This window comes from Trichoplax adhaerens, genomic scaffold, assembly GCF_000150275.1.
Source record: "Trichoplax adhaerens TRIADscaffold_35 genomic scaffold, whole genome shotgun sequence".
In the NCBI taxonomy this organism is placed as follows: Eukaryota; Metazoa; Placozoa; class Uniplacotomia; order Trichoplacea; family Trichoplacidae; genus Trichoplax; species Trichoplax adhaerens.
Window position 1 is genome coordinate 120,139 of NW_002060975.1, and position 18,968 is coordinate 139,106.

At 37.8% G+C, this 18,968-nt stretch overlaps 1 protein-coding gene across 1 annotated transcript; it reads left to right on the top strand.

Moving 5' to 3' along the window:
* Positions 1–2,875: 2,875 nt before the first annotated feature.
* Positions 2,876–17,843, top strand: TRIADDRAFT_62084 (uncharacterized protein; the record flags this gene model as incomplete). The annotated part of the gene is made up of 4 exons (XM_002118006.1): positions 2,876–2,907; positions 4,493–4,794; positions 6,224–6,654; positions 7,104–17,843. The coding sequence occupies 4 exons, from the start codon at positions 2,876–2,878 to the stop codon at positions 17,841–17,843; spliced, it is 11,505 nt and encodes a 3,834-aa protein (XP_002118042.1).
* Positions 17,844–18,968: the final 1,125 nt, after the last annotated feature.

Below are 18,968 nucleotides of genomic sequence, written 5' to 3' on the forward strand. Positions count from 1 at the left end.
ATTACTTATTATACGAGAATATTTCTTTCTGTATTGTTAGTGTGCTTGAGTGATTGAATTTTCAAAATAAGTGTTCCCATACCGTAGTGGTAAAATTCTATCATCTTATTCACAGTAGGTTGTCTGCAAAGTAGATATCTACTGTCTTTACTGTACCTGTACTGTATGCTCGTTTACACGTTCTGTCATAACGGTGTATGTGTACTAATCGTAAGTATATCATATAGTGGAACATAGACACAATAATTGCTAATCGTGTTCTGTGACCCCACTAGTAGTTTAATAAACTACGTTGATATTTTAACGTAATGGCTATAAGAATATCGACGCAGTAAATTAAAAGCTTGACTTTAGCTAATTTTAAACGAATAGAATGTACTGTACAATGGGGCTTCAGTTGTTGATTTACAATATACTGTGACAAGGTAGCCTTTCATAAGGTGATTACTTACCGATGACAGAGTGATTGTTAATTTTAGTGAAACAACAGGTCGTCATTGATGAGGCCCTGGATGAAGTGTTTTATCAATGTACTATTACAAGTATTTCTAAACTGATTTGCAACAAGGGTAAAATGAGTAATATAGATTAATCATTAATATGTATTTTCAATTGTTATCGTTCGCTGCAGAATGATCTGCCGGAATGTCGTATTTGTTTATTTGTTATTGGCATTCCAAAAAAAAAAAAATGAGATAAACTGGCTATCCTTCTGCAATTTCCATCATTATGGCTTATTAAAAATTGATGCAAATCAAAGTTTTAAGCTATTCATTTTAGGATTAGTGCCATTGTAAACTAAGATTACACAATTTGGTGTATTCATGCTAGCTAATGGAAAAATCGTTCTTATTCGGTCATTTTCATCTGGGGTTGCTGGTTGTTTATAAAGAGATTAACTCGACACGATTACTAAAGATGTTTATAGAGAGCTGTCTAGTTCATTGCAATAGCTTAAAATTTGGATAAATTTGTAGTAATGACAGTTTTTATATATACATGTTATATATATGTCCGGGTTGATAGGCGTAATGGCTTCTAGTTCAGATTTTGTCGTGAAAGTTTCTCACGACATACGTAAACTGTATATACAGGGTACAGTACAATACAGTACAGTGGGCTGCATAATCGTACAAGAGTACTATAGTAACTTGGCAGAGCAATTTACGCTGAGGTAGGCAGTCGTTAGAATTGTTGATCATGGATAGTTTATTATATTATTATTATTTATTTATTAAATGACTCACTTAGGGCTCATTCAAGTATAGTATCATGCCTTTAGATTACTGTAAGTTTGTTTATTTTTATTTCTTCTTATTCTTCTCTTTTCAATGCTGGCATTGATCAAAATGTTGCATGTTGCTAAGATGATTATGCAGCACTGTGTATACAGTATAAATTTGCATTCATATTCAAATCGCATTTTGTATGTGTTTGTCGAGGATTTTATGGACACGTACGTGGATAACGGAATTTAAAATTGATGCAGCACTGTACATAGGACAGTACTCGGTTCCACCTGTAATTTTATCATTAACTCGCTAAACCCTGCACGCCTAGCTATGCGTTATCGACATGACTCAGTAATTGAAGGAAGTAGGACATTATTTGAATCCATTTCTTTGAACCTAATTTATTCAATATTAGTTTACTGCATAGCCTTGCTACAAGTTTGAAGACGATCAATTGGTTCATGATGTCGATTTCAGCGATCGACATCGTGTGCTGATGACCTGTGGTGAGTAATCGGGCGTGGTTATATTAGTCAGTACTCGTACAGAATATTGTATGGTAGAATACTGATAGCACTAATTAATGATGATGACTCCAGGCTCAAATTAGAAGGTTACTCGCTTGTGGGTGGATTCTTGTGGCAACGCTATCCAATGGTTGCTATAACAGCTTTGCGTTTATCCATTCTATCACCATTAGTTATTGTCCAAGTTAACAATAGCCTCTATGCTAATATGGTCTATTTTGTGTTCTGGCTTGGGTCAATGGACTTTTAAATTTCAAAAAGCAAGCAGGAGGGTCAGGGTTGTATCTGTTTCTTTTTGATTGTGGAGTATAGTGTAGACACGAGTACGTCTATCGCGTCGATTTTTTCCCTATATTGAATATGAAGGGGAATACTCTACACCATGCAGCCCTTGCTGTGATTCATTTTAGAGTTGGCATAGCTGTGTTTCATATTTCTACCGTCCATGATAGCTTATCCATATTATAATCGGATTGGAAAATTTAAAAGCCAATGGTTCAAATTATTGCCACTCATTAATCATGGCTCAACCGCGTCAACGGGTTGGTTTTCTTTGCCACCTTCAATCTATGGGTGGGGCTTGCACACTACAGTACAGACAGTACTGTACTGTACTGAGTTTACTGACATAACATCGAGCTTGCAGTTGCACCTCGCACGGCATGGTGTGCGAGTACCTGCGGTCTCGCTTGCCCTGTCGAAAATAATGCTGTACTGTACTGTACACTGTACTCTCGACTTATTATACAGTACTGTACACTGTACAGTATAATACGCACAACGAACAACAACATTGTTTACAGCGTGTGACGTCGATGTTGGCGTTGACGCTTAACTATGCATTCCTCGTCAGTGAATCAATAATTAAAATACACACTCAAGTGACAGCCGCTTGTCTACACTCTACAGTACTCTAGTCAGTTAGCTTTGGGGGATGAGCTGTTGAAAAATTGTTGCAGCTTAGCCCAATTCTTTTACTTAATTGCCAAAATTTGACAGTGAAAAATTCGTTTCCCACAAGTTTAAATCGCTATTGATTGACTCCTGTGGAGTATTATCCTGTTTCTGAGCTAGTATACAGTAGTGGAGTGCGTTAGAAGCACAATTCATAGAAAGATGACTTCTCGCAAGAAAAATCAAGATATCAGGTATGCTTATATCAATGGTGACGCTAAAACAATCTTTTTCATCAATCCCATTTCTTCCATGCATGTTCGCAATCAACCAATCCATTACATTTTGTTGCCAATCATGGCCAAGTATTTCTTTTTTTATTTTTGTAGTCATTGTAATGCCAGTCATATTATTTTCAATCGATAATGACATGTTGGAGAGATTACGTATCCTTCGATCTGTCACTTGATCCTTCCAATCGGTAGGGATACAGCACAACGCGCGCTCGTGGCCCTAACACTAGTGGTACAGTATAGACTGGATACGCGGTCACACTGTGCCTTACCTGAGAGAAAAAAAATGCGGATTAAACTTTGCACGTTATCATTATTATCTTGATGTGGATATAAAATGATCAAGTCGTCCATTACAATCCATTCGATATGCATAGAAAACGTCGATTTCGACAGCATCTAGGCTCATCCGTTGTTGATTTAGCGGAATGATGAAATACTCTCTTCGACCGCTGTCGTTTTAAAAGCACACAATTATTCAGGCATGGCATTTCTCTACCTTCTTTGGTAGTGAAAATAGCAACAAAATTGTCTTACTTTCTTTTTGTCTTAGATATGACGACTGCATGGCAAATGCAGATACGACGTTGTTCACGTTTATGTACTGCAGTCACCACTAGTAATGAAATTGAACTAGACATTACTTTTGAGCAGAAAACGCCGACTTTGACACCATCAAGGCTAATCTGTTGTAATGGAAATAGTACAGTACAGTACGCTGCCTCCGTACTGTGCATAGTGTACAGTACAATATAGATTGTATTAAACTGCTCTCGTTTTACACTTGACTGAAGGGATCGAATTTCTGGACAATCTTTAGTAGTGGAAATAGCTCCAAGGTTTATTACTTTGATATCATGATGAACGCAAACACGCAGCTAGTGGGTTCACGTTTATATACTGTAGCCAGTACTGGCAATGAAATCGAACTGGGCTTGACTTTATAGGAGAAAACGTCGATTTTGACAGTATTAAACCGTCATCGATTTATTACTCACAACTAACGGCATCGAATTGCTTTATGATCTTTAGTAGTGAAAATAGCAATAAGCTTCGTTTCTTGGAAATTAGTATCAACCTAAATACAACTATCAGTACTGGCAATGTAATCGAGCCAGGCTTTACTTGTTAGCAGAAAACGCCGACTTTGCCAGTTACTACTGTACTCTATATATACTGTACAGTAACAGCAATCTGTACTGGACTATACCAGGAATGACTATACAAGTATACTTGACACATACAGTAAAATTCAACCCGGTTTTACCTTCCACGAATGTCACTTTACTGTACTAGACAACGACAACTCAAGAATAAATTGGAATACTGTATTACTATTATACTAAACAGCCAAAACCTACTGATCACCATTTCATCAATTAAAAAGAAGAAATGTTGATCAATACCACAGTAGAAATGAAATTTAGAATCGTAAATCGAATAATCATTGCTACGTAAAAGTACAGGGATACGGTGTCATAGATACGAGCAGATAATAAGCATAACAATAACTGTAAACTCATTTTATCATGATGCCATATTACAGAGAGGATGAAACACCAATTGAAATGTTGGAGAATATGGCCGAAGATGCGGAATGGAAAAGAATTCAAAAAAATACTTTTACAAGATGGTGTAACCAACACTTGAAAACTCGCAACTTGCAAATTAATGATTTATTTAAAGATTTTGCTGATGGATTGAAACTAATTGCTTTATTGGAAATACTATCGGGGAGAATCATCAAAGGCTACCATCGAAAGATTAGTTTTCCTCAGCATAAAATTGAAAATGTTTCAACGGCTTTACGCTTTGTTGAAAGTCTTGGTATTTCACTCATCAGTATAGGTAAGAAAAGAATTGGTATATACTGTATTATTATGTATGCGTACAGTATACTCAATATATATGTTCTACAGTCCAGTATAACTGCTTTTAGCGACTTTGTACTCTGCAATCCAAGATGGGTTGATACAGCAATATGTTGTATTGTTTTGCAGATATCAAACAGCTTTTAGATGCGGAAAAATGTCTTTTTTTCTTTCGCTTACCTACTGTATTTCAATAACGAGCAAAATCATAATAAACTCTAGTACTGTCCATGATAGGAGCAGAATAATACTACTGTATTTTTCTTGGCATAGTCCATTATTTAAATGTACAGCACACCCTTTTGATTAATTATTCCGGCCACCCCCTCCCTCTGGGTCAGCACCCTATGGTCTTTCCTACATACACTATATATATATATATACTGTACTGTACTGTATGGTGTCCATGCAGGACTTTAAAAATATATGGCTTAGTGTAGTTAAACGGCCATTTAATCATCCGCCTTCCGTAGAAATTGATGGTGGCTGTAAAGTCAAGGGTGTACTGTACTGTACTGTCGATGGCATATTATGGATAGTACTGTACTAGTGAATGTAGTTATCATCGTTCAATATCAAGTAGTACGTTGAAAATGAAATGAAATGATTCCTTCTATCATCATGATGACTACTATTATGTATCGTAATAGTCTAGTCTACATCAACGTTAAAAATACCTTCAATCTTTACGAGAATTACAGCAGAATAGACTTAGTATACCGGTGTAGTACAGCTAAGGTAATGATAATTCTATTTATGCATACCGTAAAATTATCGAATAAAAATAGAATCATAGTTAAAGTTCATTTATATCATCAAGACTCTTATAACATCAAATTCAATCAACTAATCAATTTCTTTTTCTATATCATTTTTAACTGCCTTCAAAATTTTGATTTATATGCGATGTACGCTAATACTATTACAGCGTGATTAACCAATTTGATCCTAGATTTAAATATACTATAACAAATTGTAGTTAATTTACTGCTAATTTGATTACCTCATCAATCTTAAAAAATATATGCAGGTGTATCGATTTGTCTGTCGCGAATTACTTACTATGCTTAGCATACTTACTGTTAGTATTGCAACTTTTCGTAATTATTATATTGGCATAATGATACAGAAAAGAAGGAAATTTTCTCGCTGATAGACACGTACAGTATACTGTATATTGTATAATCTTATAATGATGTTATCATTAATGTTAAATAAATTATTACAAGAATAATCTATGCTAGAATTTGATTCAAAATCGATAAGTATAGTCAGTGACAACTCTGTATGCTACAAGTTGAAGAGTTAATTAGATAAAAACATGATGAGATAGCAGCTATCCATGACATTACCTGGTAGCGTGCGCTTATTTTATAATGCCTACACTTTTCTTTATCATCATATAGATAGTGGCCATATCATCCATGGTAATAGTAAACTGATACTGGGATTAATATGGAAGCTGATTTTACATTTTCAAATTTCTCTACCTACCATTCAGCCGGCACTTCGCAAGGTGCCTGAAGACGTCATTACTGCTGATAATATGCAAAATAATCAAGCTAATCCAATGAATCAGCCACCATCACCAGTAGAAAAACCTCAAAAAGTCAGTGCTAAACAAGCCCTACTAAATTGGGTCAACGATGTCCTTCCTAAAGACTATAAAGTGAACAATTTTACTAGGGATTGGAATGATGGAATTGCTATTCAAGCCTTAGTGGACAATATTGCGCCTGGCTTGTGTCCAGAATACGAAACTGCTAATCCACACAATGCCCTTGAAAATGCTACCGTTGCAATGGAGAGAGCATCAGACTGCTTGGATGTACCCATGGTTAGTTTAACACGAATAGCAAATTCTCAAATAAAATAGTGAAAACAGTTAGCATCATTATATTGTAATACATCTTATTTGTACTTTATTCCTTATTCTACTGGCTTCTTTGGTAAGACACTATTGTAAAGATAATGCATAAATTTTTTATCGATTATTAATTATTGACTTAGAATTTGCTTTTAAATTATATATTACTGCTATAGATTATCTCATTTTATAGCTAGTCATGTCGTCTTTTCATATTGTATCGTATCGTAACAGCCATGATGATAGGGTACTACTAATTTGGTAGTTTCTATTTTATGCAGATTTGCGGTCTAATTGTAAAAATTGGTTAATTCAAAGTCTTGTTTTGATAGTAAACAAGTATTATCACTATGTATATTTTATACAACGCATACGTGAAATATGTACGTTACTTACTTTTACTATTGATATATTTACAGGTACTAACACCAGAAGATATGGTTAATCCCAAGGTAGATGAAAAAAGTGTTATGACATATGTATCATTTTTTCCAGAAGCTAAATTGAAACCTGGCGTTAAATTACCTGGTGATTGCGATCCAACGAAAGTTAAAGTTAAAGGTCGTGGCATTCAGCCAACTGGTCTATTAGCACATGAAAAAGCTGAGTTCATTGTCGATACGCGTGGCGCTGGTGAAGCCGAATTGGAGATTGCCGTTGTTGATCCAAATGGACGAGATGTTGATTTAAGTCAAGTCGAAGATAATGGAGATGGAACGTATACTATCGCTTACAATCCGACCATTGACGGTAATTACGTTATTGATGTAATATTTTACGGTCAACATGTGCCAAAGAGCCCGTTCCATGTAGAAGTGCAGTCATTTTGCGATCCTAATCGAGTTCGCACTGAAGGACCAGGATTAGCTTCAACTGGTGTTGTTGCAGGCGAATTTACATACTTTAATGTGCTAACTAAAGGTGCTGGCTCTGGTGAAGTAGCAGTGGAAGTCTTCGATTCTCATGGAGCATCTGATTACATTGAAATTGCTATGGAAAAAGTTAACGAAAATGTATTTAAAGTTGAATACAAACCATTAAATTCTGGTCTACATACTGTTAAAATTTTTTTTGGTGGCAAGCCAGTTCGCGGTAATCCACATCGCATTCATGTTCAACAAGGTGTTGATCCCAGTCGCGTCCGTGTTCATGGGCCTGGTATCGAACCTCGCGGTGTTATTATTAACAGAAGCACACAATTTACCGTTGATACTTCGGAAGCGGGCGATGCTAATCTTGAGATCGTGATAGAAAATAGTAAAGGTCGTAAATTGCGGCCTGTAATCGAACATAACGAAGAGGAACTAGTCAATACAGTCAGCTATACACCAACTACTAATGGAATGCATCGTGTCACTATCAGATACGCCAATGAAGATATTCCTGGTAGTCCGTATGAAGTGGATGTTGCTTCTAAAGATGAATTAGATATAATTAAAGTCTATGGGCGAGGATTGCATCACGCAGTAGTTAATAAAAATGCCTATTTTACAATTGAAACTTTAAAAGAAACTACTCAACCTATGAGTTTACATATTGAAGGCCCTTCTGAGGCAACGGTTGAATGTTATGAAGATGATAATGCCAAATGCGATGTTGCTTACGTTGCTTCAGCACCTGGCCAGTACTCGATTCACATCCTATTTGGTGAGAAAGAATACATTGAAAGCCCTTACCTTGCTGATATGGTCCCAGCATTTTGTGATCCTAGTAAATGTAACGCCAGTGGACCTGGTTTAGATAGGACTGGGTTGCTATCGGGTACCGAAACTGAATTTATTGTTGATACTAGTGAAGCTGGTCTAGGTGAATTAATGATCGCAATCCAAGATTCTAAAGGAAATGAACTTGATGTAGACATCATTGACAACAGAGACGATACTTTTACCGCGAAGTATACGCCTGTTGATCCCGACAGATACAGAATATCTATCCATTATGGTAATCAACCAATTCCGAGAAGTCCATTTCGTGTCAAAGTTGATCCTAGTTGGGATGCATCCAAGTGTAAAGCCAATGGTCCTGGTATTGCACCGGTGGGCGTTAAAGCTATGGAAGTAACCCATTTTAATGTTGACGCAACTAAAGCTGGTGTTGCAGAATTAATGGTTGAAATCAGTCAGCAAACCGGTGGCACTAAATCGCAAGAACTACTTGCTGATATTATTGATAATAATGATGGTACATTTACAGTTGAATTCACACCGCCAAAGCCTGGTAGGTATACTGTTGTTGTAAAATACGGTGATGCACATATACCCGATAGTCCGTATCGTATTAAAGTCGATAAAGGTTACGACGCTAGTAAATGTCATGCCGAAGGCCTTGGTATTGAAAGAAGAGGTAATCATGTTGGTCAACGAACCGAATTTCAAATTGATACAATCCAAGCTGGACAAGGAGAGTTAACGCTTAACTTTGAAGGATTCGTTATTAATGCTAGCGATCCCTATAATTCAGAGAGCCCTTATGATGTTGACGTTGTGACAAACGATAACCAATGCTATGCTGTATCGTATACACCTATTGATGAAGGACAGTTAACAATCTCTGTCCTATACGGTGCCGATGATATACCAGGCAGTCCATTTCGGGTCATTGTTGCGCCTGGAATTGATCCAAGTAAATGTCTAGCACAAGGTCCCGGCTTAGCACCAACTGGAGTTGTAACGAAATATCAAGCTCATTTTGAGATTTTTACTGATGGTGCTGGTCCTGGTGAATTAGCAGTTGTTGTAGAAGGGCCATCTGGTGACGTAGATCCTGAAATTGAAGCTAAAAATGATGTTCATACCGATTTTGCTGTCAATTATATACCTAATGAGGAAGGTATGCATACTGTAACGATCCTTTTTGGTGGTGTTAATATTCCTGGTAGCCCATTCAATATTAACGTTGGACCTCATGCTGATGCAAGTAAATGTTACGGTAGTGGTCCAGGTTTACAAAATACCGGTCTGCAAGCAAATCAAGCGACATATTTTGAAGTAGATACAGCTGATGCTGGCATAGGTGATTTAGAAATCGATATTAAGGATGAAGATAATCAAGATGTAGTTGCGACAATTAAAGATAATGAAGATGGTACCTATTTAGTTAATTATCGCCCATTGGAGCCGGGTAAATACGTCGTATCCGTAATCTATGCCGATGATCATATTCCTAGTAGCCCGTACTTTGTTAATGTCGCTAAAGGTAAAGATTTTAGTGGCGTTCAAATTTATGGTCGTGGTTTACGTCGTGGTGTCGTGGATAAATACGCTTACTTTACGGTTAAAACAGAAATTGATCTCACTGATCCAATGAGCTTTGCTGTTGAAGGCCCCGCCGAAGCTACAATCAATTGTACGGATAATGGTGATCATACTTGTACTGTTTCTTATGTTGCTGATGTTGAAGGAACATATTCTATTCATGTTTTCTTCGGCGATGAGGAATATCCACATAGTCCCTACTTTCCAAAAATTGAGCCTGCATTTTGCGATCCTAGTAAATGTACTGCCAAAGGACCAGGATTAAATCGAACTGGCCTTAAGACCGGCTACCCTGCTGATTTTACTGTTGACACTAGCGAAGCTGGACTTGGAGATTTAATGATCATTGTCGAAGATGTTAGAGGAATCGAGGCTGAAGTTAGTATTGTTGACAATCGCGATGACACTTTTACTGTTACATATACACCGACTGCACCAGAATACTACGTTATTACCATTCTATTTGGTAATCAACCCATACCACGTAGTCCTTACAGAGTTAGAGTAGATCCTAGCTGGGACGCTTCGAAATGTATTGCAACCGGCCCAGGTATTGAACCAGCTAGTGTTAAAGCACTTGAAGAGACCTACTTCGAGATAGATGCAACTGACGCTGGTACTGCTGAATTATCGGCAGAAGTTATCAATCATGTTGGACCAAGAAATAACCAAGATATCGCTCCTGATATTATTAACAACGAAGATGGAACATTTTTAGTTCGATTTTTACCACCTAATCCTGGTCGTTACACTATTAATGTTAGATATGGTGATAAACATATACCAGATAGTCCATATCTTATCACCGTCGGCAAAGGTTATGATGCATCACAGTGTGTTGCGGAAGGTCAAGGCTTGGAAAGAAAGGGAAATCATGTCGGTAAAGCGACAGAATTTTACGTCCATACCTCAGGTGCTGGTATTGCTGACCTTACGTTAAACTTTGAAGGTTACGTTATCCATGCTGACGATCCTTTAACTTCAGATTCACCGTATAATGTTGATGTTTATCGAGATAATGAAGACGTGTATGTTATATCATATACACCGTACAGTGAAGGCAGATTAATTATATCGGTTTTATACGGTTCTGATGATATTCCTGACAGTCCATTTAGGGTTAATATTGGCCCTGGTATCGATCCGAGTAAATGTTTAGCTCAAGGTGATGGCCTAACACCTAACGGCGTAGTTACTGAGCATGATTCAGAATTTGAAGTTTTTACTGATGGTGCTGGGCCAGGTGAATTGACGGTCATTGTTGATGGCCCAGGTGGAGAAGTAGTTCCAGAAATTGAACAAGAAAATGATACGGATTATCAAGTTACTTATGCTCCCACCGAAATCGGAATGCATAGTGTTAGTGTTCTCTTTAGTGGTGTCCATATACCTGGTAGTCCTTTTGATGTTAATGTCAGTCCTCACGCTGATCCAAGTAAATGCTTAGGAAGTGGACCTGGTTTAGAACGTTATGGACTAATCGCCAATAAAGTCACATATTTCGAAGTGGACACTGTAGAAGCTGGTGCTGGTGTTCTTAAAATTATAATTGAAGATCAAGACAGAAATGAGATAGATTGTCAAATGAAACCGGATGCTGATGGTACATATGTAATTAATTATCGTCCTATTGAACCTGGCGAATACAATATATCTGTATTGTATGATGACGAGCATATACCAGATAGCCCATATATTGTTAACGTTGAAAAAGGTAAAGATTTTAGTGGTATACAAATTTACGGACGTGGTTTACGCCGAGGTGTTGTCGATAAGTATGCATATTTTAAAGTAAAAACTGAAACGGAATTAACAGATCCAATGAGTTTCTCTATTGAAGGCCCGGCTGAAACTGGAATCGAATGCTCGGATACTCACGAAAATGTTTGTACAGTTTCATATGTTGCCCCTGTTGAAGGTACTTACAAGATTCATGTCTATTTTGGTGATGAGGAATATCCGCAAAGTCCTTACTCTCCAGTAATCGAGGCAGCTTTTTGCGATCCTAGTAAATGTACAGCCAAAGGTCCAGGCTTAGAAAGAACCGGCTTGAAGTCCGGTTATCCAGCTGATTTCATAGTCGATACAAGCGAAGCTGGATTAGGGGATTTGATGATTATCGTCGAGGATGTCAAGGGTAATGAAGCCGATGTTAGTATTGTCGATAATCGCGATGATACCTTTACCGTTACTTATACACCATGGGTACCCGATTTTTACATTATTACCATAATATTTGGTGGTGAGAATATCCCTCGAAGTCCATATCGGGTTAGAGTTGATCCAAGTTGGGATGCATCTAAGTGCACTGCAGATGGTCCTGGTATTGAACCAGCCGGGGTTAAAGCCTTACAAGAAACTTATATATCGGTCGATGCATCTGAGGCTGGTATGGCGGACCTAACTGTAGACGTAGTTAATCAATTGCAGTCACGCCAAAATCAGGAAATAATATCTGAAATCATCGAAAACGGCGATGGTACTTTTACTGTGAAGTATACACCCCCAATTCCAGGGCGTTACTCAGTTATTATAAAATATGGTGATGATCACATACCAGAGAGTCCATATAACGTTAGGGTCGAAAAAGCCTATGATGCATCCTTAGTGCATGCTAGTGGTCCTGGTTTGGAAAGAACTGGCTTACATTCTGGACTCCGAACAGAATTTATAGTTGATTGTACCGAAGCTGGCATAGCTGAATTATCGTGTGACTTTGAAGGTCATATTGTGCAGGCTAGTCATCCGCAATCATCAGTAAACCCATATGATGTTGATATTATTGATAATTCAGATGGTACATATCTTGTGGAGTATACACCATGTGAGCAAGGCCGTCTAACAGTCATTATTATGTACGGTGCTGATGACATTCCTGGTAGTCCATTCAAAGTAAATGTTGGCCCTGGTATCGATCCGTCTAAATGCTTTGCTTTAGGTCCTGGCCTCGAGCCAGGTGTACGAGTTGGATTTGCTACATCTTTTGAAGTTAGTGTTGAAGGAGCTGGTCCAGGTCAATTAACTCTCGATATTGTTGATCCGAATAATAATGCCGTTGATTATGATCTAGAAGATACAAGCGACATAGACTACAACGTGGATTATACAGCACAAATTGAAGGTCCTCATCAAGTAAATATTTACTTTGCTGGCGTTCATATACCAAACAGTCCATTCACAGTCGATGTTGGGCCTTATAGTGATCCATCAAAATGTAAAGCATTTGGACCGGGTCTTGTTAGTGGATTTGTAGGTGCATCCACAGATTTTACAATCGATACCACTGAAGCTGGTGATGGTGATATCGGAGTTACTATCGATGGACCTACTGAAGCCGAAATTGATTCACTTGATAACGGAGATGGTACATGTTCTGTAAATTATTTTCCCATATTACCAGGCCAATACACAATCAATATTCTGTTTGCTAGCGAAGCAATACCCAATAGTCCTTTTGTCGCTACTATTGTTTACCCTGTGGATGCTTCAAAATGTATTGTTGGTGGGCCAGGTTTAGAAAATGGTTTAATTGAAGATGAAGCAACCTATCTTACCGTAGATACAACAATGGCTGGAGATGCTCAATTAAAAATTGACCTAGAAGATGCTGATGGCCATCATATTCCGTTAGTAGTCAAGGAAAATGAGGACATTTTTACAGCTGAGTATTCTACAACAGTAGCTGGACCTATGACAGCCAATATTAGTTACGGCGATCAACCTGTTCCAGGTAGTCCATTTACGATTAATGTTGATCATCGCGTAGACGTTTCGAAAATCATCGTATCAGGTAATGGATTGGAAAACCCAGTTTATGTTGGTGAAGAAAGTAAGTTTACCGTAGATGCAATTGATGCTGGACCATCACAGCTCGATGTTTACATCCAAAGTACAACTGGTGTTTATGTTGAAGCAGCAATTGAACAGGATCCAGAATTGATCTTTAATGTCACGTATGTTGCTCCAAGTGAGGGTGACTATGTTATCGATATAAAGTATCACAATGAAGACGTGCCTGATAACCCATTTAGTGTTTTTGCGGAGTTGCCACTGGATCCATCGAAAGTATCAGCTTATGGTCCTGGTCTAGAAGGTGCTATAACTGATATTGCAACTGCCTTCATTATCGATACTAGGGAAGCCGGGTATGGTAATCTTGATATATCTGTAGATGGCCCAGTTGATGCACCATTAACTTGCAACGAATTAGGTGATGGAAGGTGCGAAGTAACTTATACACCTCCTCGTCGTGGCGTTTATGAATTTCACATAACTTATGGTGATGAAGCGATTCCTGGTAGTCCATTTCCAGTTAATGTGGCTAACCCACTTGATCCAAGTAAATGTGTTGCATCTGGCCCTGGTATTGAAAAAACTGGAAATCGCGCTCAACATGAAACTAATTTTATTGTAGATACCTCTGAAGCTGGTGATGCTGAATTAGAAGTTGACATCAAAACTCAATCTGGTCATCATATTGATAATAAGATAACTCATAACAGTGAAGGTATTTATAACGTGAGTTATACGCCTAAAAATGAAGGTCTTTGTTACATTAAGGTCAAGTACGCTGGCAAAGAGATACCACGTAGTCCCTTTAGTACTCGCATTTTGCCAGCTTACGATGCAAGTAAAGTCAATGTTGAAGGTGATTGCTTAAACGGTGAGCCAGTGTATGTTGAAGATGAGCAATGCGTTCATGTGGACTATTCAGAAGCAGGCTTAGGTGATCTTACAGCGTTATTAAAAGCGCCAAATAATAGAAAACTTGCACCTGAAATATTAGATAATGGAGATGATACATCTGATATACGGTTTGTGCCTGAAAAAGTTGGTAGATATCAGCTAACGATTAAGTTTGGTGCTGATCATGTACCAGGTAGCCCTTTCCAAGTTTCAGCAGCCCCTTTTGCATTTCCTGAAAAGTGTGTTGCATCGGGTACTGGCTTGGATCGTACAGGAAATAAAACTGGTACGCGCCAAAAATTCCTCATTGATGCAAAGGAAGCAGGTCGTGGTAATTTAACTGCTAGCCTCATAACTCCTCGTGGTTATGAATTCCCAATACCCTTAGAAGAACATGAAGATGAACCAGGTGTTTTTTCTTGCCGATATCGATATTTCGAGCAAGGCCGTAACAAAGTTAACGTCAAATTTGCAGACCACGACATTCCTGGCAGTCCGTTTCCTGTTAAAGTTGATAAGGGGTATGCGACTAATCCTGAGCGTGTTGATATTGGTAATGCTGATGAGGTTGAAGCTAAATTAGTTACGGTAGATGAGATAATACCGATTGAAGTTGACGCTACTAAAGCAGGTCCTGGTGATCTAGACGCTCAAGTTAAATGCCCGTCTGGAGCAATAATAGATCCCGAGGTTATTGATAATGATGATGACACTTACAGAGTCAGTTTTAAGTCGGATGAAATAGGTGTCCATGAAGTCAGTATCAAGTATGCAAATCAGCATGTGCATGGTAGTCCATTTAATGTTGTAATCTATGGACCTGGTGCTGCTGACTGTAAAGCGTATGGTAATGGGCTGGATGAAGCTACCGTTGGCGAAGAGGCAACATTTACTATTGACAGCAAAGATGCTGGTACTGGTAGCTTAGCAGTTGATATTGAAGGACCGGAAGAAGCTGACATAATTTCTGAAGATAACGGTGATGGTACATGTGACGTCAATTTTGTACCAACGGCGCCTGGTAACTATGATATTCATGTTACCTTCAATGGTAATCCGATTCCAGGTAGTCCATTTCCTTGTAATGTTACACCCAAGCCTATTATAGAAGAAAGTGTTGGTAAAGATCAAGCACCAACTGCTGAAGATAGCCCAATTAACTGGGACGATTTAGATGATCTATCTGAAAACCCATACAAGCCTGAAACACCACTTGATGTTATCAATGAAGCTGTTACAATGGAACAAGTGAAGACAACGCAGTTGGAGCAACTATGCGATTTCTTACTAGAAAATCCTGATCGAGATGTTAGAGATCTTAATGCAACCGTCATTAGCCCATCCGGAAATACACAACCATGCAAGCTAGTTCCAAAGCGCGATGGTACGTTTGGTGTAAATTTTGTACCTCACGAGCTTGGACGTCATCATGTCAATATAATAAAGCATGGCAAACATATCGATGGTAGTCCATTCATTGTCGATGTTCTTCCAATGGATTACTGTGATCCGACGAAAGTCTACGCTACTGGTACAGGTCTTGTAAGTGGAGTTGTTAATCAAGAAGCTGAATTTATGGTTAATACCCGTGATGCTGGCTACGGTGGACTGGGTGTAGATATACATGGGCCATCGCAGGCTGAATTAACTTGCATTGATAACCAAGACGGTACATGCACATTCAAATATACACCAACTGTTCCTGGATATTATGGTATTGAAATTAAATTTGCTGATCAACATATACCCGGTAGCTTGTTTTATCCGTATATTGCACCTGACAGACAAGCTAAACAAACATTTCGACAAGTTTTTGCTCAAGTAACCGAGCAACCCGATACTAAAACTGAAGTTGGTAAATCGTTAGGATTCGCATTTCAATTACCTAACGCAAGGCGTGAGAATATAGCGGCTTCAGTTCGACAACCATCTGGATTCGTTTATGAAGCTGAAATTGTCGAAGAATCACCTGAATTGTACACAGTTCAATTCTTGCCCAAAGAGCCAGGTGATCATTTGGTTAGTATAAAGAAAAATAATCGCCATATTCAAGGTAGTCCATTTCCAGTTAGCGTTCGATTTGGTGGCGACAGTCGAGAAGTCAAATGTTTTGCTTACGGTCCGGGTCTACAATATGGTTTCGTTAATCGTCAAAGCCACTTTACTGTGTGGACAACTGATAAAACGGCCGAAAGTTTCAGAGTTGAAATTGAGGGACCATCACCTCTTGAGATATTTTGCCATGATAATGATGATACATCACATGTGCTATCGTATACACCACCAGTGCCAGGCGAGTATCTCATCCATGTCATATTCCGCGATAAAGAAATACCGCACAGTCCATACACTGTTCACGTTATGAGCGATGAAAGTGAGGTAAAACCTGTAAATGAAAATATTCAACGAGCTGAGGCCGCGGTTGGTGAAGCTTCATTATTTGAATTACCGGATGACATTGCAGGTGAAGAACTTGACGTAACAATTATATCACCATCGGGCATAAAAGAACCTGGTAGCGTTACTCGTACTGAAAGAGGTAGCTATATAGCTCGATTCGTACCCATTGAGCCTGGCAAGCATACTGTTAATATGACGGTAAATGGGCGCCACATACCTGGTAGCCCGTTCTATGTCTATGTAAATCCTGATGGTGGGGATGCAAAGCAATGTAAAGCATACGGTAAAGGGCTGAAATACGCTAAGGTATCGGAAGTAGCAGAGTTTTATGTTTTAACCGAAAATGCCGGCCCTGGTGAAGTTGATATTAGTATTGATGGACCAGTTAAAACAGGATGTAATCATAAAGTGACCACACCTGGTCATCATACGGCAACTTATCTTCCATTAGCAGATGGCATTTATACTATTAATATTAAATTTGCTGGCAAGCATGTCCCTTACAGTCCGTTTAGAGTCCCAATAAGGGATGCTGATAAACCTAAACCTGAGAAATGTATTGCTGAAGGACCTGGTCTTCAATCTGCGCGGAAAGGTGTTAATCATTTTACTTTAGACGCCTCTGATGCTGGTAACGGTTCTATCATGGTTGGAGTAAAAGGACCCAGTATTCCGTGTGATGAAATTAAAGTTAACCATAAAGGTGATAAAGTTTATACAGTTGGTTATCGACTGGCTGAATCTGGTCCTCACTTATTAACTGTTAAATGGGGTGATAAACACATTCCTGGTAGTCCGTATACAGTAATTGCTAAATAATCTGCATTATATTTTATCCTAATTTTGTTTAAAGTTTCAGGGATTCGTTTTCCTTCTTTTTGCTCTTTGTGATGTCGATAGTGATTTTAAAAGGATAAGATAATTTCTTATCGCTAATGTCTTTAGTACCAATTCTGTTGACTTGTTATGGCTAGTAGAGTATACTGTACTGTATTTCTTGATAATGATAATTAATCTTTCAATGATGATATTATATTGAACATTTAATGTTAATCTTTGCTGGCTAATATTTCAGTGAGATGCTATCATTTTAGTAACTTAAAATGTCAGCTAAAATAATTTCATTGAATTAATTCACATGATTTTATCACGACCAGTCCTTATGAGCAATTTTAACTGTTAGTTATCTATTTTATAATCGTTAATTTTTCTATGGAACTTAATTTTAAATGTAAACTTAACAATTTTACCGATATCACGATTTTAAAATGTCTATCACCGCCATCTGCTGAGGGATTACTGGTGTGTTTGACATGTTATATTTATATCACTAGCAACTATGACTGTACTTTGTGTATAATATGTCTGTATGTATGTACGTATAATGGAAAATTCATTCATTGTACTTGTCAGTAGCTTGGCGTAACAATTTCTATTTTAATTGATGGGTAAAGATCTTATTTGTGATATGAATTTGACGCGGTAGTAGATGTAATATTTTCAGAAATCGGGTTATAACTGTGACGGCAAAGTAAAATTCAGTAGTATGAACAGCATGTATTTCTTTTCGGAATGAAATTATACATTGGTTTAATTATATATTAAGAATATTGATATCGTGATATAGTATGTAATAAACTTTATATTTTTGCCTACATGATCATAGTTACACGTAATGACGTAAACGCTTCATATGATTTTCTCTCAGTTATTGGTAAATGGTTGTCATAAATTCAACATTGATGAATAAAAATTTTCATTGTTTGACGTGCTGCAATATTTATCGATTCTCAAATAGTTAGGGTCGATTTGTAGGTTTTTCCATTTCAATAGCGATATAGCTGAAATAAGTTGACAAATTTTGTAACAACCTAAGTTATTCAATTAATGGTATCGGATTTAGTTGTGTTGTAAAGATTGTAGTTAGCATTGACGATATTTCAA